The sequence below is a fragment of the Papaver somniferum genome, chromosome 10 (assembly GCF_003573695.1).
Source record: "Papaver somniferum cultivar HN1 chromosome 10, ASM357369v1, whole genome shotgun sequence".
Lineage (NCBI taxonomy): Eukaryota > Viridiplantae > Streptophyta > Magnoliopsida > Ranunculales > Papaveraceae > Papaver > Papaver somniferum.
This window is the reverse complement of record NC_039367.1, coordinates 17,879,664-17,896,109: the sequence shown is the minus strand read 5'-3', so window position 1 is coordinate 17,896,109 and position 16,446 is coordinate 17,879,664. Positions and strand designations below refer to the sequence as shown.

At 36.7% G+C, this 16,446-nt stretch overlaps 3 protein-coding genes across 4 annotated transcripts; all 3 read right to left on the bottom strand.

The window, feature by feature from the left end:
- Nucleotides 1-557: 557 nt before the first annotated feature.
- LOC113318546 (PH, RCC1 and FYVE domains-containing protein 1-like) lies at nt 558-7,346 on the bottom strand. Of its 2 annotated transcripts, XM_026566713.1 has the most exons (9): nt 6,697-7,346; nt 6,423-6,509; nt 6,131-6,220; nt 5,758-5,838; nt 5,427-5,615; nt 3,152-5,275; nt 2,658-2,804; nt 1,944-2,206; nt 558-1,153 (listed from the first exon to the last, which is right to left on the bottom strand). In XM_026566713.1, exons 1-9 carry the CDS (start codon nt 6,742-6,744, stop codon nt 973-975), a joined length of 3,210 nt encoding a protein of 1,069 aa, XP_026422498.1. In that variant the 5' UTR covers nt 6,745-7,346; the 3' UTR covers nt 558-972. The 2 variants fall into 2 exon arrangements, 1 of the variants encoding a protein (XP_026422498.1); XR_003344626.1 differs by lacking the exon at nt 558-1,153 and having other exon boundaries at nt 2,070-2,206; nt 2,658-2,814.
- Nucleotides 7,347-8,479: 1,133 nt separating this feature from the next.
- Nucleotides 8,480-10,875, bottom strand: LOC113318547 (receptor expression-enhancing protein 4-like). The gene is made up of 5 exons (XM_026566714.1): nt 10,067-10,875; nt 9,934-9,960; nt 9,679-9,801; nt 9,152-9,389; nt 8,480-9,069 (listed from the first exon to the last, which is right to left on the bottom strand). Exons 1-5 carry the CDS (start codon nt 10,111-10,113, stop codon nt 8,620-8,622), a joined length of 885 nt encoding a protein of 294 aa, XP_026422499.1. The 5' UTR covers nt 10,114-10,875; the 3' UTR covers nt 8,480-8,619.
- Nucleotides 10,876-10,996: 121 nt separating this feature from the next.
- Nucleotides 10,997-13,269, bottom strand: LOC113318549 (HVA22-like protein a). The gene is made up of 5 exons (XM_026566718.1): nt 13,061-13,269; nt 12,943-12,969; nt 12,724-12,846; nt 12,109-12,355; nt 10,997-11,377 (listed from the first exon to the last, which is right to left on the bottom strand). Exons 1-5 carry the CDS (start codon nt 13,114-13,116, stop codon nt 11,306-11,308), a joined length of 525 nt encoding a protein of 174 aa, XP_026422503.1. The 5' UTR covers nt 13,117-13,269; the 3' UTR covers nt 10,997-11,305.
- Nucleotides 13,270-16,446: the final 3,177 nt, after the last annotated feature.

The following is a 16,446-nucleotide window of genomic DNA, read 5'->3' as shown; positions in this document are numbered from 1 at the left end:
TTGAGTCCAAGTTCCAGACTCCAGAATAACATTTTCATTTCTTTTCTCAGTATTGCGCTAGGATAACAGAAATCTGCCAAATTCATGCTTCTTCCGACGGTCAAGAAAATAGGAAGCACACACTGGACAACTAAGTCGTTGTAGTATAGTGGTAAGTATTCTCGCCTGTCACGCGGGTGACCCGGCTTCGATCCCCGGCAGCGGCGTTAATTTTTATTTCTGTTTTGCTGCTCACACAAGTTCACAACTCACAGAAGAACCAAAATCATCATCGCAAACAGAGAAGGGAGAAACCATTCCTTGCATCCCATTTATGTTTGTTTGATATTTTGTTTATTTTGTCCCTTCTTCCTCCGGCTCCGGCAAAGTGTCTTGGAAAGGGGATGTTATTTTTGGGCACATCGGGCCTATGTTTGGAGAATGTTCATGGATAGTTTCAACGGTAATGGTAATGGTGGCGTTATGTTGCCGAGTGAGAGACTTTGGGAGAAGAAAAGATCTGCCGAATAGCTCATTCTTAAAGAGCACCACAATAGGTGATTTTGTTGGCTTTCACATGAAACGATCTCCGTAGAAACTTTTGATAACTGTAAAAAGTATGAAATGCCTGATACATTTTTGTTTTTGTTTTCCCCTTTAGTATAGACTTTTGATGGTACTCGAGCTAAACATGGATAACAGAAGCCCAAAAACAAACAGGGGAATGTTCTGCAAACCTAAGAACAGAGTTGGGGATGAGATTGCAGACTTGTCAAAAGAAGTATCCAAACCTCACAAAACAATATAAAGGCAGCAGAATATCTGACATTCCTCGCAATACAAATTTTCTTGACCAACTTCTTTAACCTCTCTTCCTGGCTGCAACTTTCTGAACAGGACATCGTGCGTTAGAAAAACCATGCCGGATGAGCGAACCCCAAAAAAACAAAATTTACAATATCCGGGAGGCAAAGGTATGTATATCAGTTTATATCAGTCACTAACGTTATCATCCGTCCCATTATCCGGTGGAGGGGGTGGGGGTGGGGGAGGGGGCAAAACAGAAGGCACCGGGACCGATCTTGCTGAACTTCGAATGTCATGGCGCTCATGTACTTTTGCTCTGTTCTCTGCCCACCAAGTCTCAGCTTGTTTCTCACTGAATCGTCTACGACTGAAGAAAAGAAACCAATAGTTCAGTTTCAGCGCAAATGTCATTGAGACAAGATTTATATAAAAATTATATCAATAGTAGACAGCCTATGATGGGAATTGAAGGTGATTATGTTAAAAAGTAAAGTCACTTGGGAAGAACTTTTCCCTCCAAATTATTGAACATGCTTATTCCACACACAATACATGCATGCATAAGCATCATGTATTCTGACTATGGAAGTTCTATGATAAAGGTTTAGTTCCTGTTGAAAAGAGAAAGAAAAGCCGTCACAGTGACACTTTGTTTGAAATAATATCTTGTATCGACAGTGAGTACTCATGTTAGGCACCCGTGGACATGGAAACAGCTCTGCTAGCCATAAAACTTCAATGTTTCTGCTATATAGCGCTATAAAACTTGAAAAAATTATATGAAAGAAACATGACTGCATGTGCTTCAACATAAGCCTGGATGTAGTCCCGTGTCCCCATATTTAGTATTATGAGGTCACAGTGACAGACACCTCTTACTGGTATCTGTGTCATTGTTAATAAAAATAAAAATACAAAATAAACAAGAACAAGATGTGTGGCTGTGAAGGGTATATGTGTGATTATGGTTCTGATCTGCTGAAGGGTTTCACAAATTGATAATGTTTAATTGAGGTTTAGCAAAACATGCATAAATAAGTACCGGACAATTAACCTATAGTAGTCTTATTCAACACACCTAGGATGATGAAATAGAAGTTGAATTGGAGAAGATTAACTCAAAACAAAACACAACAACTAGCGAAATACATGCTCACCTGAACCGTACACGCCTAAGATCTTTGCCACCCCCTGGCAAGGAGGAAAGTGTTATGTACACGCCCGGTTCGTCTTGTACTACCCACTCTGCGGGATCAGTTTGTTCTTTTAATCCATTTTGTACGGGTGAGTGTGCTGAGTCCCCATTGGACTCGGGTTCTGGAAGAATGAGGTTGCTCAAATTTGCCTTATTAGGAACTAGAGTTGGACTACCACAATTTTCAGTAGATTCCTGAGGAACCTTTTCAGCCATTTCTTTTAACTGCCACCATATTAAAAATTATTGGTGTTAGATCAGTAACTATATGCAAAATAAAAACATTTACAAACCAAAATATCTGCAAATCCCTATACCACCGCATCACAAAGTGCCTAACATGCAAATTGTTAAACAAGTCTTTTGCAATTACTTCTTTTTTTTTTGGCAAATAAAGGAACTCAAATATTCGACCGCTGGCAAGCGTATGTTACGCTCACTGGATACACAGAAAATGCAAAATAAAAACATTTACAAACGAAAATATCTGCAAATCCCTACACCACCGCATCACAAAGTGCCTAACATGCAAATTGTTAAACAAGTCTTTTGCAATTACTTCTTCTTCTTTCTTTGGCAAATAAAGGAACTCAAATATTCAACCGCTGGCAAGTGAATGTTTAGCTCACTGGATACACAGAAAAAATCAACGAAGGATGCACAGAACAATTTTCACCTGTGCTGTGAGAGATTTAATCACTTCTTTTGCAGCTTTACATTTTGCAGTTTCATCCCCTGCTACCGCGGTGGCTTCCTTTAGCTGCTTTGAAGTCCTTTCCAACTCGGCTTCTAGAACTGCGGATTTGTGGGTAAGCTCCTCTACCTACAGAAAGCTTTCAAGTCACATATTACAGTAAGATATTCCCTTGTTACGTGAGAAAATACAATAAATTCAGCATAGCTTGCACTAGGGCCTTACCAAAGGTTTACATGATCATCATATAATAATGATAGGACAGATTATGATTTTTGAATATTGAGAAGATATCAGTGACAATATGATCTAGTGGGTCCAAGTATTTGACTGATAAATACAACAAAAACAAGAGTTCAAAACCAAATCATACCAAGAACAGACGTCATTGCTAACACAACGCAAGTACGCAAAGTGAAGATAGCATATAGATGACTACACTCTGATTTTCGTATTAAGCATATAAAAAGATATACCTGTGCTCGTAACTTGGTTATTTCTTGGTTGAAGTCGCTGTTTCCATGTTTTGAGTCATCATTATCTACTTCTGGTGTAAGAACAGTCATAGCTGGGCTTGGTGTTACAGACCGAGGTGGACTTCCCCTCCTAGAAACAGGAGACGATGCCCGGGAAGCTGTTCTAGAACCAGGAAGAGAAGCAGAAAATATTTTCTTTGACGACTCTAACAAAGAAGTTGACATTTTTGTCGAATAAAAGCTTCCGGATTGAGAATTTCCATTTTGAATTGGTGTGAAACGGATATTATTCAGCTCTAGTTTCTTATTGCGCTTGGAATATCTGTTATCACCTTTCTTGAATGATTCCACTGACGAGAGCCTGGAGAGTTGTCCAAGTAACCGAGCCTCTAAAATCTCCTTTTCTGCCATCTCGCTGGAGCTCCGTGGTATACTTCCACCTTGGTTTTTAGTAAACTGGTATACTGATCCAGATTCAATGACCTTCTTAAGTTTATTGAAGCAATCATCACACACACGATAAGGCTTGTTAATATTTGGAGCTAAAGACGCTTTAAGAGATTTCCTACTGCTACATGCTTTGCAAAAGACTAGTCCGCAGTTATAACAGTTGTGACGTTTTCTTCTAAAACTAAATGGGTTACGGCAACCAGAGCATATGGAGTTATCAGCAGTGGAGACCCATTTATGCAGACAGATTGCAGCTGTGAAGTTTGAACCACACACCACACTCTTGACTTGTTTATCCCTCAGAGCTTCAACAAGCTTTGGGGTGTTTCTGTCTTCATGGTCACCGTGACCTAACCGGCCATTTGCTCCCTTTCCCCAAGTGTAAACCTCGGTCTTTGAGGTTAAAACTGCAACATGATACGAACCACATGATATCTCTTCTACAAAAGTATTGTTGAGTTTACCCTGAACACAAGTGGGAAGCTTTCCATCAGCTTCAGGATTACCCAACTGTCCATAAGCAGTACTCCCCATTGAATATACTTGTCCAGAAGATGTAAGAGCAATTGTCATGTTATGCCCACAAGCTACTTGACTAAAACTCACATCAACCAAAGATGCAACACATGCTGGAACTAACCTACTGTCTTTATCGCCGTGTCCAAGCCGGCCCTTATCCCCATCCCCCCAGGTGAACAACTTACCCGACGAAGAATTACCAGAACCAGAAGACCCAACCGTAACTTCTACAATTGCAGCACTGTGCCAAACACCACAAGCAACCTTAACTGTTCTTAGACCTCTCAAAGATTCCACTTCCCTTGGAGTGGTTGTGTTGTTGCGATCACCATGACCTAAGGCGCCAAAGTTTCCATCCCCAAATGTAAACATCTGGCCTGCTGATGTTACAGCTGCTGTATGCCAAGGTCCACAAGAGATTGATGAAATATGCAACCCTTCCATTAAACCACAAACCTTTTTAGGGATCCAGTGACTATTTTCACTCCCATGACCTAGAAGACCAGAATTATGAGTACCATCACCCCAGGTGTAAAGATCACCAGACAATGTTACAGCGCAAGTATGATATTCCCCGCATGCTATTAGCTCAATATTCATACCACTAAGGGTATCGACAAGCTTCGGGTGTGAAACATCAGCCTCTACACCATGCCCTAGTCTACCTCCTGACTCTTCTCCCCAGCTAAAAATCTCACCTTGTTTGGTCACAAGTGCAGCATGCCTACCTCCACAAGCTATATTATGGACATCAAGCACCACTGCTGATTCCAGAGCCTTGGGAAATAGTGCATCAATCTTGGGCGCAGATGCACTTCCAACTCTATGCGTACCACCACCCAGCATTCCATCACTAACTCCTTCTCCCCACATGAAAACATCGCCAAAACAATCAAAGTCTTCATGAGAACCCTGGCTCGACGAGCTAACCGCACTAGACAAACTAACTCGAACAGTGTCAACTGCAGAGCCCCGTCCATTTGAATTATCTGCAGCTGCAGATGATAATGAACTTAGAGAGTTCGAAACTGACACTGACTGTGTGAAAACCTTAGCAGTTGCGGTATACAAAATCACATCAGAGAATGCCTTTCCGAAACCATTCTGTGTAGGGTTATCATAAGAAACCAGACTTTGTTGGGTGTCTACAGAATCCTGAAGGTATAAAAAAAAAAAAAAAAAAAAAAAAAAAAAAAAAAAAAAAAAAAAAGAAAAAAGAAAGTGAAATTCAAAATAGATGAAGGGAGAAGTATAACTAAATGTGCAGTTAATGGTTCAATATAGATGGAAAATAATAAAAAAAAACCTTCTGTGAGTAGTCACTACTTCCAGAGGCTGCAATTGATGGTGAGTTTCTCCGAGTATGGGTGCTAGAACTATCTCCTGAAACTCTATCTGCTCTTGATTCAGTTCTTAGCTTGCGGTAAGTACCACGTGAAATCAATGCCTTAAGACCAACAAACCAGACTTCGGCTTCATCTTTATCCTTACATATCTGTCAATGGGCAATAATGCTCAACTGTTACAATGTTGAAGATGTACTATAAATCCATCATAACTTTGCATTAGTACAAAAGCAAGAAAACAAGAAGTGGTTTTTCTGTGCAGAAAAAAATGGCAGGAAAAGGAACACTCACCAAATCCAAGGACCTGTCGTTGTACAGAAGAGAAAACGATTGATATTCTTTCTCAGGCCGTGGATATCGCTGAAATATTGCCTGAAAAAGAAGCCAGGTATCACATCCATCACACTGAACCTCCAATTTCACAAGTGAACCATAGCATACAGGAAATATGTTAAACAAAAAGAAAACATTTGGTGTAGCATCCACTTAGGACTCATTTATGCATATTGGTTTCTATTCTAAGGCCATGTGTTGCAGTTTAGAGTCCACCGTTTACTCTAAAACTATAGCATCTTATGCATGGTAACAGACTATAACTCAATGTGCGAAATAGAATTATTTTTCTTGAGCTTCTGAAAAGAATAATGGATATTTGAAAACTTACAGTACGTTGTCCAGGTATGATCTTTGACACTTGACTAAGCTTGAGATGTTTCTCCTCCTTACCAGAGTACCATATCAATAAAGATTCATCCTGTGGAAGAAAAAAGGAAAAAATATCAGAAGGAACAGATATAAGATGGACAATAATATCAGAGGTCAGAAATGTTAACTATCTATATACTGTGAGTTGAGGGTTTAAATACTTCAACCCATTGATCAGGCAAGTCAATTCAACAGCATCCATATCAAGATACAGAAAATCCTAGCATGCTTAAAGATTCAAGGTTACTTACAGCACTAAGCCTAAATGGACAAAACTTTGGCTTTCCCCTGCGACCGTACTTTAGTAAATATGCTCCCTTTTTAAGTGCTATAATAGCCTGCATATCCAAGAAACCAACAAATAACCAAATATAAATTCATGGCACATAGAAAAACATGGAACATATATACAATCTAGTACTACTTCCACAAGTTTAAGACTTCAAATACATTTGTCCATGTGAATATGCCGCAATCCTTTCCAGTGTCATAGTTTAAAATCTTTTACTGTTTGAAAAATATTACCTGTTCAACATCTCTTTCACCAGGAGTACTCCTCTGATGATCCGCCATTCACGTCGTAGCGAAATCAAGAACTGTCTTTGTTCTGAATACAGCTCATTTGATGAAAAACACAAAGAAATATATGTCCAAATCCGCCCCATATAAAAAACAACCCTCCTAACGAGTTCTTTGCTAGGAGATGAAACACCAGCTTCCTCATTTACCCCATAATCACAATAACATTGATAAACGTCTCTTCATCAAAAACCCTAACAGTTGAAAAACTCCTCCACCCCCTTTCAAATGCAACCCCCCAATATGAAGGTTTCCAGCTCAAAAACAGCTTAACAAAACCCTAAACTTTCATTTTTCTTAGCAAATGAAGAAATAATCAAAATGTAAACCCTAGAAGTCTCAGAAAAATTAGGGAAACGGGCACAAAAAATATTTTACCTACATAGAAAGATCCGCTTCAACGAATCTTAAGGTTATTTTGGAAACAAGAGAAAAAGAAGAAGAAATGGAGAGATTGGAACACAATGTATATATGTGAAGAAATAGTCAGACGGAAAAAGAAAATTTGATTTGCAGGTTTTTTGTTTGGGGAAGAAATATTAACGTGCACCGTCTTCTCTCTCTTCTGGTATTCCCCCCTCTTCTTCTTTGTTATTTTAACTGTTTTTTATTTTTATTCTCTGCTCTTCTTCCGGTTGATGACACGTCAGCAACCGAAGAGAAAAGAAAACGAAGCACAGATATCTCCACAACAAACAGCATTCGATTAGTCAACTACAAGGTCAAACATAACCAATGATGACCTGCATTAACTGAAATTGATTTTGGTTACTGTGAACAACTTAAGAACACCTGGATCATAGGTTACAGAATGTTTGTTCTCTCCATACGTTGTCACACATATCCAGCTCCACGATTTTCGTACGGGACCTATTCGGTTTTTGAGAGGTCGCTATGATATAGTAGTAAAGTTTTTGGATAATAATATCAATAGCTTGTCTTCAGAATTTGTCGTTGTTAGCACCTTATTGGTTGTTAATATAGAAAAGGCTAGAAAACTTAGGACATACACTATTCAAGAATGCTATTTTTTGGATTTGGGTCGGATTGCTATGCAAGTTCTATCGATTAGATTTGGCTGTTAGATTAGCCAAAAAGTGTTGTAGTTCAGAAAAAAAGTGTTGTGTATTTGTTAACACTGGTTCTCTCTCCTAACAATTGCTCGCATATAAATTAGTAGGGAGATAGTTGCGCTTAATGGTTCAACGCAATCAAAATCACATTTTCGCGGAATGATTCTGTGCATCTAGTATACTAGATTAAAACTACCATAGGACTTAGGAGATTGTCCTAACTGACGTGGACTTCAAATCTAGATGCTAGATTAAAAGACCACTAGACTAAGCCTTACAGCCAACTAGCAAGTTTTTTTTCTCGTTACAGAACCAGCAGTCAAATGCGGCAAACGGTGGCTTCTCCATCCGTGTGCTTCATTGTGCACTTCCTTATCAACTTCGTTTCGGTTATGGCATTTTCTCTATTCTGGTTCTGGTTTGTATGGATGAAGCCGGAAGAGAAATGAAATGCAGCTGACATCTATATTCTCAACAACAAAAATAACAAAACGGGCAACTCTATTTCGTATACGGCAGGATTTTGATGAAATTGACCATCTGACAATGTTACCATGATTTAAGTGAACCTAAAGACATAGATTTTTAAATCTTAACATAATCTAGAAATATACAAAATAAAATAATCATAGAGCTACAAATTATTTCAACCTGTTTGACATAATAAAAGCTTAAAAAATAAATAAAACTAAACTGTTTGCACGTAGTGACCGTCAATCAACTAAGTTGTTCGTGGATATCACGAGTGTATTTACACAGCAAGTTTATCAAGTGTTAATAATGTTGTTACCCACTGTTAAAATATCACCATTTTACCCAATGGCTTATTCTTGGACTTTCCCCACCTGCGAAATTTAATCTCCCGTTCTTTTGGTGCTTTAGGCTCTGCAAATTTGCTGTCTGGGTAATCACCACCTCTCAATGGCACAGTCTTCAGCCTACCACTAGTTCTGCCATCATTTGACTGCGAGTTATCATTCGTAGAGCTCGATTCCCTGTTAAAACTAGGGTACCTCATGGATTGAGACCTAGCAGCGCCGTTGTCCACATGTGAGTCCTGGTTGGAATCAAAATTTACAGTAGGATTTCTCATGGAATAGGACCTAGACCTTAGTGAGCCGCTATTTTCATCTTCTGGTACGTCATAAGTGTGAGGATTCTGGTAGTGGGTATTCGGCCTTGCGGGCATGGATCTGAATTCATTAGATTGAATCAATGGTTCTCTACTCAATGGTTCTCTACTACGCTGCAAGACATATATTTGTGAGTTTTGTCACTCAAAGCAAGATTCACAACCCGAAAAAGAGAAGAATGAGTGATTTACGTACCCCCAAAACAGATGTTATGCTCTGCAGTGCTGAATTGAGGAACTTCCCTAAAGATTCCATGATGCCGAGTTGGTCCTTTAAGAGATTGTTCAAAAATGGTGGTGAATCAGACAGCAATGAGCTTGGATTTGTTTCTAAAAATTTTGCCTTCACTTGCTGATATACCAACTCCGCTCCGTTGAAGTGAGGTATAACTAGAAACACGTTAATAACCGCCATTACTAGATCCCATGGAAGCCTAAAGCCATCACAGCACGAAATGACAAAATAAGAAATCAAAATAAATCAAAACACTACTTTCTTCAAAGAAAAGGATTGATATATAAGGAAACAAATATTAAAATCGTATATTTGCACATCCATAAAAAACCTACGCTATAGATTTGAGTGTTCGTGCAACACCTAGTTTTCAATGTAATAGAAGAAGAATTGCAAGCAAAGTAACGGGATATATTTTACCTTCAAAAACAAAGAAACTCTAAAGTATATGAAGTTAACTAAATACGGGGATTGATGATGATACTTACCAATCGATGATAAATTCAAGAAAGTACTCTATGAGTGCCAAACCCGAATAAATACTCCAATATTTCAACAAAGGACCATGGTCCGCTGCAGCTCCATTTTCCACTGCTTGGATTGTAAAAAATCTAACAGCAAACCATCATCTCAATTAAAAACCACATATGAAACAAATCTATGTGCACAAATAAGCAGATACAGCTAAAACTACGATAAAAAAACAAACAAATAATTTCTCATAGTACTGTCAGAGCACTTACAGGGGATAAATCAGAGACAATAGTGGCCTGCGTATTCAAGAACAAAAAATCAAATTAAAAAAACATTGAAACATAAAGAAAAACTCAAATCCTTTAAACCAAAAAAATAAAATAGAAAAGATATACTACGTACCCAGAAGCCACGTCAATCATAAGCGCGATAAAACTCCCAGAACCCATTGATTAGAAAAACTCACTTTTCTGTTGAAAAGAAGAAGACTGAGAAGTTCTTTGGCTAAAGGTTACAGCAAAACTAAGGCTGAGCCACAACAAGCGATATTAACATACCAAGGAAAACTTCACATTTATATCAATGCGGGTAGAACTAAATATCTTTGGAGATGAAAGATTTTTAGGCATGAGGATATGCAACTTTCCATAGTAGAGTGAGTTATTTTTGGAAGTCAGGTGCTAAAAAAGGAAGTAACAGAATTCCCGGCAGTTGCTGAGTTTTTTTATGGTAGCCGTTGGGCTTTGGAAACATCTCCTTTTTAAGAAACCAAGGAGCAGTTGATGTGGCTGCGTCAGGAATTAGAACAAGTCCTTCTGTAGGGGATCCCTTTCAAGTGCCAAGTCGAATGCCACTAAGCGCTAGTGACTTTACGACTCAGGTGCGATTCCAAGCTTCCACCTCCAACGGGACCTTAGAAAATAAAAGCTTTTGGGCCATTTCCTCCGATCTCTTAGTATGCCAAGGAATGGATATTGAATTTGTTCATCTCTTGGTTTTTCTATGTGGCTGGATGCCAGCGGTTGGCTGACAATGGTGTTTTCTGGTGGTATTATTGTTGAAGGTGGCTGATGATGAAGTTTGCGGAGGAAAATGGTACTGTTGTGTCTTTAGCGAGGAAAGTGCTTCAGGGTTAAGAATTAGAGATGCCATAAGTTCAGACTAAGTTGGTTCCTTCCCTTAGGTATTTTTCTGCGTGTTTGCTCTTGAGTCTATGAGAAATCACAAAAAGAGAAAATGTGTTTCTCATAATTGATGTTCAAATATTGAAACACCGAACCATTTGGTTTATAACATTCATTCACACTTCAGAAGAAAAAAGGAACAAAAAGCAAAAAAGAAAGCTGCATTCCCACAAAATAGACGCATATCTCATGGCTTGATAAAGCTAAACCAGACATTCGAGTGAAATAGAATAAAGGGTTTACATGTACAATATGATTTATGAGCATGACAGGTTATAAGAAAAGAAAAAACATCAATACCAAGAGACTGCGTCCTGGCTTGGTGGAGATAACTGAACAGTCTGAACATCCATAACAATCAATCTACTATAGAAACTATACCAATGTAATGTTTAGCCTCACCTTGAGGAAGTGATTAGTTGGAGAGTAAATACGAAGACACTCACAGCAAACATATTTAGTATCTATAATCGTCACCGTCGAAAACCAGGGGATTGTTACTCCTTCTGGACCTGGTTTCTTTATCAGCCTGCGGATAACAATATTACACGTGAGAGCATGAATCGAAGTATGGGTATAGGAATTCCAAGTATTCACACTAACTTAATATTACTAGTGGCAAAAAGAAAAGAACAAACAGGTTCGCAGGTTCTGATCAACCTTCCAGAAATCATGTCTTCAACTGATAGAAGGTAACCTAAGGTTCGACCCAATTGAGTCGAATACAACTTTTGCTAGACTGTATGCAAAAACGCATACATACTCCGGATTCAAGGATCTTCTCTCAACAGCGCATTCTCATCTAGACGACCTTATTCATTCAGGTACAAAAGACAGTATACTATATACATATCCCTAATTTGAAAGAATAACAACTAATAGGCCCGATATGAAAAACTTAATTAGGCAAACAAGAAATGATAACTAGACTTCATTTAGAACCGCAAAGCAAAACACATTGCATCCTAACATGACATGTGGGTCATTAGACCTGCACACTTGTGTGTTTAGAATCTCAACTCCCCCTTCAGCTTGCATAAAAACATAAAAAGGTGTCCAAAATAGCAGGACTTTTGGCACATGAAACCAACATTTTGTTTTCCAAAACATAAAATAGAATGGAAGAAGGTAAAATGCAAATTTCCAACTGATATTTGGGAGTCTAGGATCAAGTCAGTCATTGTTCACCACGCCAAACAAACAGTTAGAAGTTTCAAAGAATCTTGTTTAGCTTAAATAGAGTATGGTTAATCTACTTACCTTGCTAATGAGCTTCTCAAATGCTTGTGTTCCATTTTCTTCAATGTATCTCTCCGCAGCTGTTAGGATGTCATCTTGCTTACTGAAGACATTTTTCTTCCCACTTGGAATATACCATATGTTAACTGTTTTCGGGTTAACGAACGTTGGTCTAACAAAATGTTCATAGACATATGCAGCCCCGCTGAAATAGGGTAAGACCAACCAGCATGTAGCCGCAAGTCTCACGTAAGACCAGAATGGAAGGCTGTGAAAACAACAAAAAGAAAAGATGAAAGCATATTAAAGAATACAAAGGAACTTCAACTCCATCAGTTCCTGTTATATGCCAATGCACAATCAAAATATGGACTGAAAAATCTCCTAAGGTTTAAGAAATGGATCAGTATACAGTAAAAATTGAATTCGAGGCAGAATCAAAGAAATTGATGAAGTCTTGGGTTCTAATGTAAATACAAGACAGTATTATTAATTATACTAGTTGAACCAAATTTTGGGGGTCCAAATTAAGGGTTCTGATAGTTGCGCTTAAGAACCCTAGTAAATTTACCGAACCCCAAACTGAAAGAACTGTGATAAAATAACAGCAAAGGGAAAAAAAAAGATCCTACTTACTGTTCAATGAGTTTAGCAAAAGTGAGCTCAAAAAGAGTAATCATGGAATAAAGAACCCAGTAAGTAAGCCATTGTTGATCATCAAGACGAGATTTAGTCTCAATTGCCCTTATAGAAGCATATCTACGAACAAATCAAGCATGAAACAAAATCAAAATCTCAAATGGACTCAGAAATTCTTACTAAATGAAGAAAATAAAAAACGACTAGAGTACTTACAAGGGATAAACCAGTGTAATGACAGGCCTGAAAGAATCATAAAGTTAAACGAAATTAGAGAACCACATGATGAGAAAATGAGAGAGAGATCTCAAAAATTAGAGACATACATACATACCCAGCAAGAACATCAAAGTTGTTGAGCAACACCTTGAGAAAACTACCTGAACCCATGAGTGTTTTTGAGTATTTTCTTATGTAAAAACTCTACTTTACTCTTGAATGATTTGATCTAATTGTTTTTTCTCAATGATGGAAAAGAAATGAAAAGAGTGTGTGAGAAAGTGTGAAGTTGTACATAGAGATTCCCCTCTCACCAACTAAAAAACTAAGGAATGCTGGTCTTCTAAACTAAAGTAACGGACGTTCGAGTTCTTCACGATTTTTGGCTTGTTCTAGTAAAATATTTTACTGTAAATAACGCAGAACTAACGTGCCTAAATATGTACAGCTAATACGGTTTGATGCTCGGTCCACACTCCACAGAGGAATTTATTTTTACTAGAGCGCTGGGCACGCAACCTGCATGCAAAAAAGAAAATTTGTCATATCACCATAGTTATTCCAGTGGAGCAGAGAGCTAGTACTAGGACATGTAATGTAGATCTTATAAATAGTTTCTTCACTGTAGAACATGCTCAAAAGAGTAGCAGACGCTTATACCGTTATTGTTAGGGCTGATACCAATCCATCTACAAAGTTACGATACATTTTCGTCTTCTTATAGTTATTATGCATTTTTTCAATGAAAAATGTAGAAGTTATGGAAGAAATGATGACAATAATATAATAGGTAATGATCAGGTGTATCACACTGTTATAGATATATATCTAAAATACATAACATAGTTTGGACAAATTAGCCTAGATAAAAAGTGGTCAGGATTTGTCTAGGAAAAAGATAAATTTACGGTAATGCTTTTATCAACATAAATGTTATCATTTCTCTTAATTGGTGTCTCATTAATTGCTCATGATGAATGATTTATTAAATTTTCATTTCTGTTAATTAATCTAATAAATACATAATTTCATTAATAAATAAATTAATGTTTTATTAATTGATGTCTCATTAATTGCTCTTGATGAATGATTTATTATATTTTCATTTCCTTTAATTAATCTAATAAATACATAATTTCATTAAAAAATAACTTTACAAAAAACTATATCAATAAAAACTATCAGTGGTTGTTTCTCACAAGTGATTGTTGTGATTGGATTAGAAATGCATCTAACAGCCGATATTTACTTATCATATCACTAATCTCTCATTATTTTGTTACAATATATATTTTATTATGTAATAAAAATTTTATTTTAAAAATTATAATAAATAAATTACTCTATTAATCATGATAATATTATTAACTAATGTTTAGGTTTGCTAAAACTTATGTAAGTCGAGTGGTGGTTGTGGCGGAGTTGGTGAGTAGTGGAGATGGCAAAAACGTTATGGCATTATGGACAGTAGTGGCGGAAGCTGTTTCGGTAGCAAGGGCGGTGATGGTAACTATTGGCGAACAATGGTGGCCAGTGAAAAATAAAATGCATTCAAGTCCTTCAACCATAATAGCAGGTATTTGATTAATCGGTATCACTTTTTTGCTTGATCTCGGGTCATTTTTGCTTACGTTTCTTATTTTTATATGAATTTCAATATCAAGAGAACAAATGACTAAACAAGAAAATTATGGTTATTTCATCGAACATGGTATGATTTATTTTAGATGTTCCAAGGGGATTTCGACAAGCACAGTTGGGATCTGATGGCTTTGTCTCAATTCTTTAATGGATTATGTTATCTTTATGAAGTTCACTTCCCCAAATATTATTATCCTTGGTTATCTATCGTATTTATTTTTACTTTTTTTTTTTTCGTTTAGCTTTGAAAAATTGGAACCCATTAATATTTTCTTTTTTTGAGTGTGATCGTTTTTCTTATTTTTTTTACTCATATTCTCTTGCATTAGTGATTCTAATTATTTTCTCCATATTGTTTTTCCATCTTCATTTTTCAGATTACTCGAAACATAGTTCCTTAATGCTGGTGGAATTAAATATTGAGAATATATATCCTATATCAAATGAGCAACTCATCTTAAGGTTAACCACTACGTATTTTGTTTTTTATATAATTTATAATGTGTTGTATTTATTGCAAATCATCCATTTCATTAGTGTTGTGTCAATGTTCCTGTGTTCCTAAAAGCGTTTAATATAGGGAAAGCAACAACGAACACTATAACACTTTAAGATGCTCTATTCTTTTGTCCTACCGATCATATAGGGGATTCATCATCTTTGGATAACTAATTTGTTAAAGCTACCCTGTCAGCTTCCTCCTCGGTATCAGACGTATGATGTTAATTTAATTCGTTGCGTCCAAAATATTTTACCAAAAAAAAAAAACTTCCAATATTCCTGTGTTTAGAAACATCTCTTTCTTCATTCAACTCTGTATAATTTAGATGTCTTAATAATTCAGTTTTATACTCACCTGTTAAGTTACATGGCTTGGTCAAATAACCACCCTGATATAATCTATGGCTCATAATTTTTCTTTCTATTTGATTTCATTTCACCATGCAAATCACAAGCTAACCTTCTCATACTTAGTCTCTATCCTATTACTAATTGTTATACTTGAATGAGTTGTGCTTTATTTGTTATATTCTCAAACTTTGATCACACTGCTAAATATTTATCTCAACTTTGTTGTCATGGATTTTTAGAATTTTAGTTTTTTGTGGATCAGTGGCAACGATATTGTGGTTTTAAAACATTACTATTATAAATGTAACCTATATTTCTTTTTCACACATGTTTACCACTATAAGATAGTGCAAAGAATATATTGATAACGTACACATGTTTACCGCTATAATTTTGTCATCGAGACTGTTTTCCCACCTTATTAAGAGTTTTTCTTCGGCACGCTTATATGATTTCAAATTTTCAGGTAACAAACGCAAAAATAATACCAATTAATGAGTCATAATATTATAGTCAACAAAAGTTAAGAGCTAACAAAATTTGATTGTATATGAATTATTGCATCCAAGATATTCCATAAGGCATTTCACGCAAAAAATACTCCTTACTAAATGTTTTAACATCATTTTTACTCAATGATGGATAAATGAGTCTACTGTTATCAGGTTAAGTGGTTAACCATTTGACTTACTAGCTAACCATGGTTTCATCATTTTTATGCAGCGAAGAACCACACATAAATTTGGAAGGGCAATGTCCTAGAATGTGTAGGAGTTTTGATGTACTAGAGATCTTATCGTGTTATTGAATTCATATGAACATAGAAAGTGATATTTATTGTTGAGTCCATACTGAGTTTTAATCTTTTTGGACTATTCTTAAAGGGAAAAAAGTCAACAAGGATCTGGACATTTTTAAGGCCTAGCCAACTATCCAGGACGAATGAACTCAAATGACATAATTATTTAATAACTAACATAGTTTAACGTTTTGGTTTTTCTTAGTCAC

Coding starts and splice junctions, on each gene's coding strand:
- LOC113318546 (XM_026566713.1), bottom strand. CDS start 6,744: ATGGCGGATCATCAGAGGAGTACTCCTGGTGAAAGAGATGTTGAACAG. Junction 6,221..6,422: donor GTCCATTTAGGCTTAGTGCT/GTAAGTAACCTT, acceptor TTTCTTCCACAG/GATGAATCTTTATTGATATG. Junction 5,616..5,757: donor ACGACAGGTCCTTGGATTTG/GTGAGTGTTCCT, acceptor GCCCATTGACAG/ATATGTAAGGATAAAGATGA.
- LOC113318547 (XM_026566714.1), bottom strand. CDS start 10,113: ATGGGTTCTGGGAGTTTTATCGCGCTTATGATTGACGTGGCTTCTGG. Junction 9,802..9,933: donor TTGTCTCTGATTTATCCCCT/GTAAGTGCTCTG, acceptor GTTTGCTGTTAG/ATTTTTTACAATCCAAGCAG. Junction 9,390..9,678: donor CTTGAATTTATCATCGATTG/GTAAGTATCATC, acceptor TGATGGCTTTAG/GCTTCCATGGGATCTAGTAA.
- LOC113318549 (XM_026566718.1), bottom strand. CDS start 13,116: ATGGGTTCAGGTAGTTTTCTCAAGGTGTTGCTCAACAACTTTGATGTT. Junction 12,356..12,723: donor TTTGCTAAACTCATTGAACA/GTAAGTAGGATC, acceptor TTGTTTTCACAG/CCTTCCATTCTGGTCTTACG. Junction 11,378..12,108: donor TTGAGAAGCTCATTAGCAAG/GTAAGTAGATTA, acceptor TGTTATCCGCAG/GCTGATAAAGAAACCAGGTC.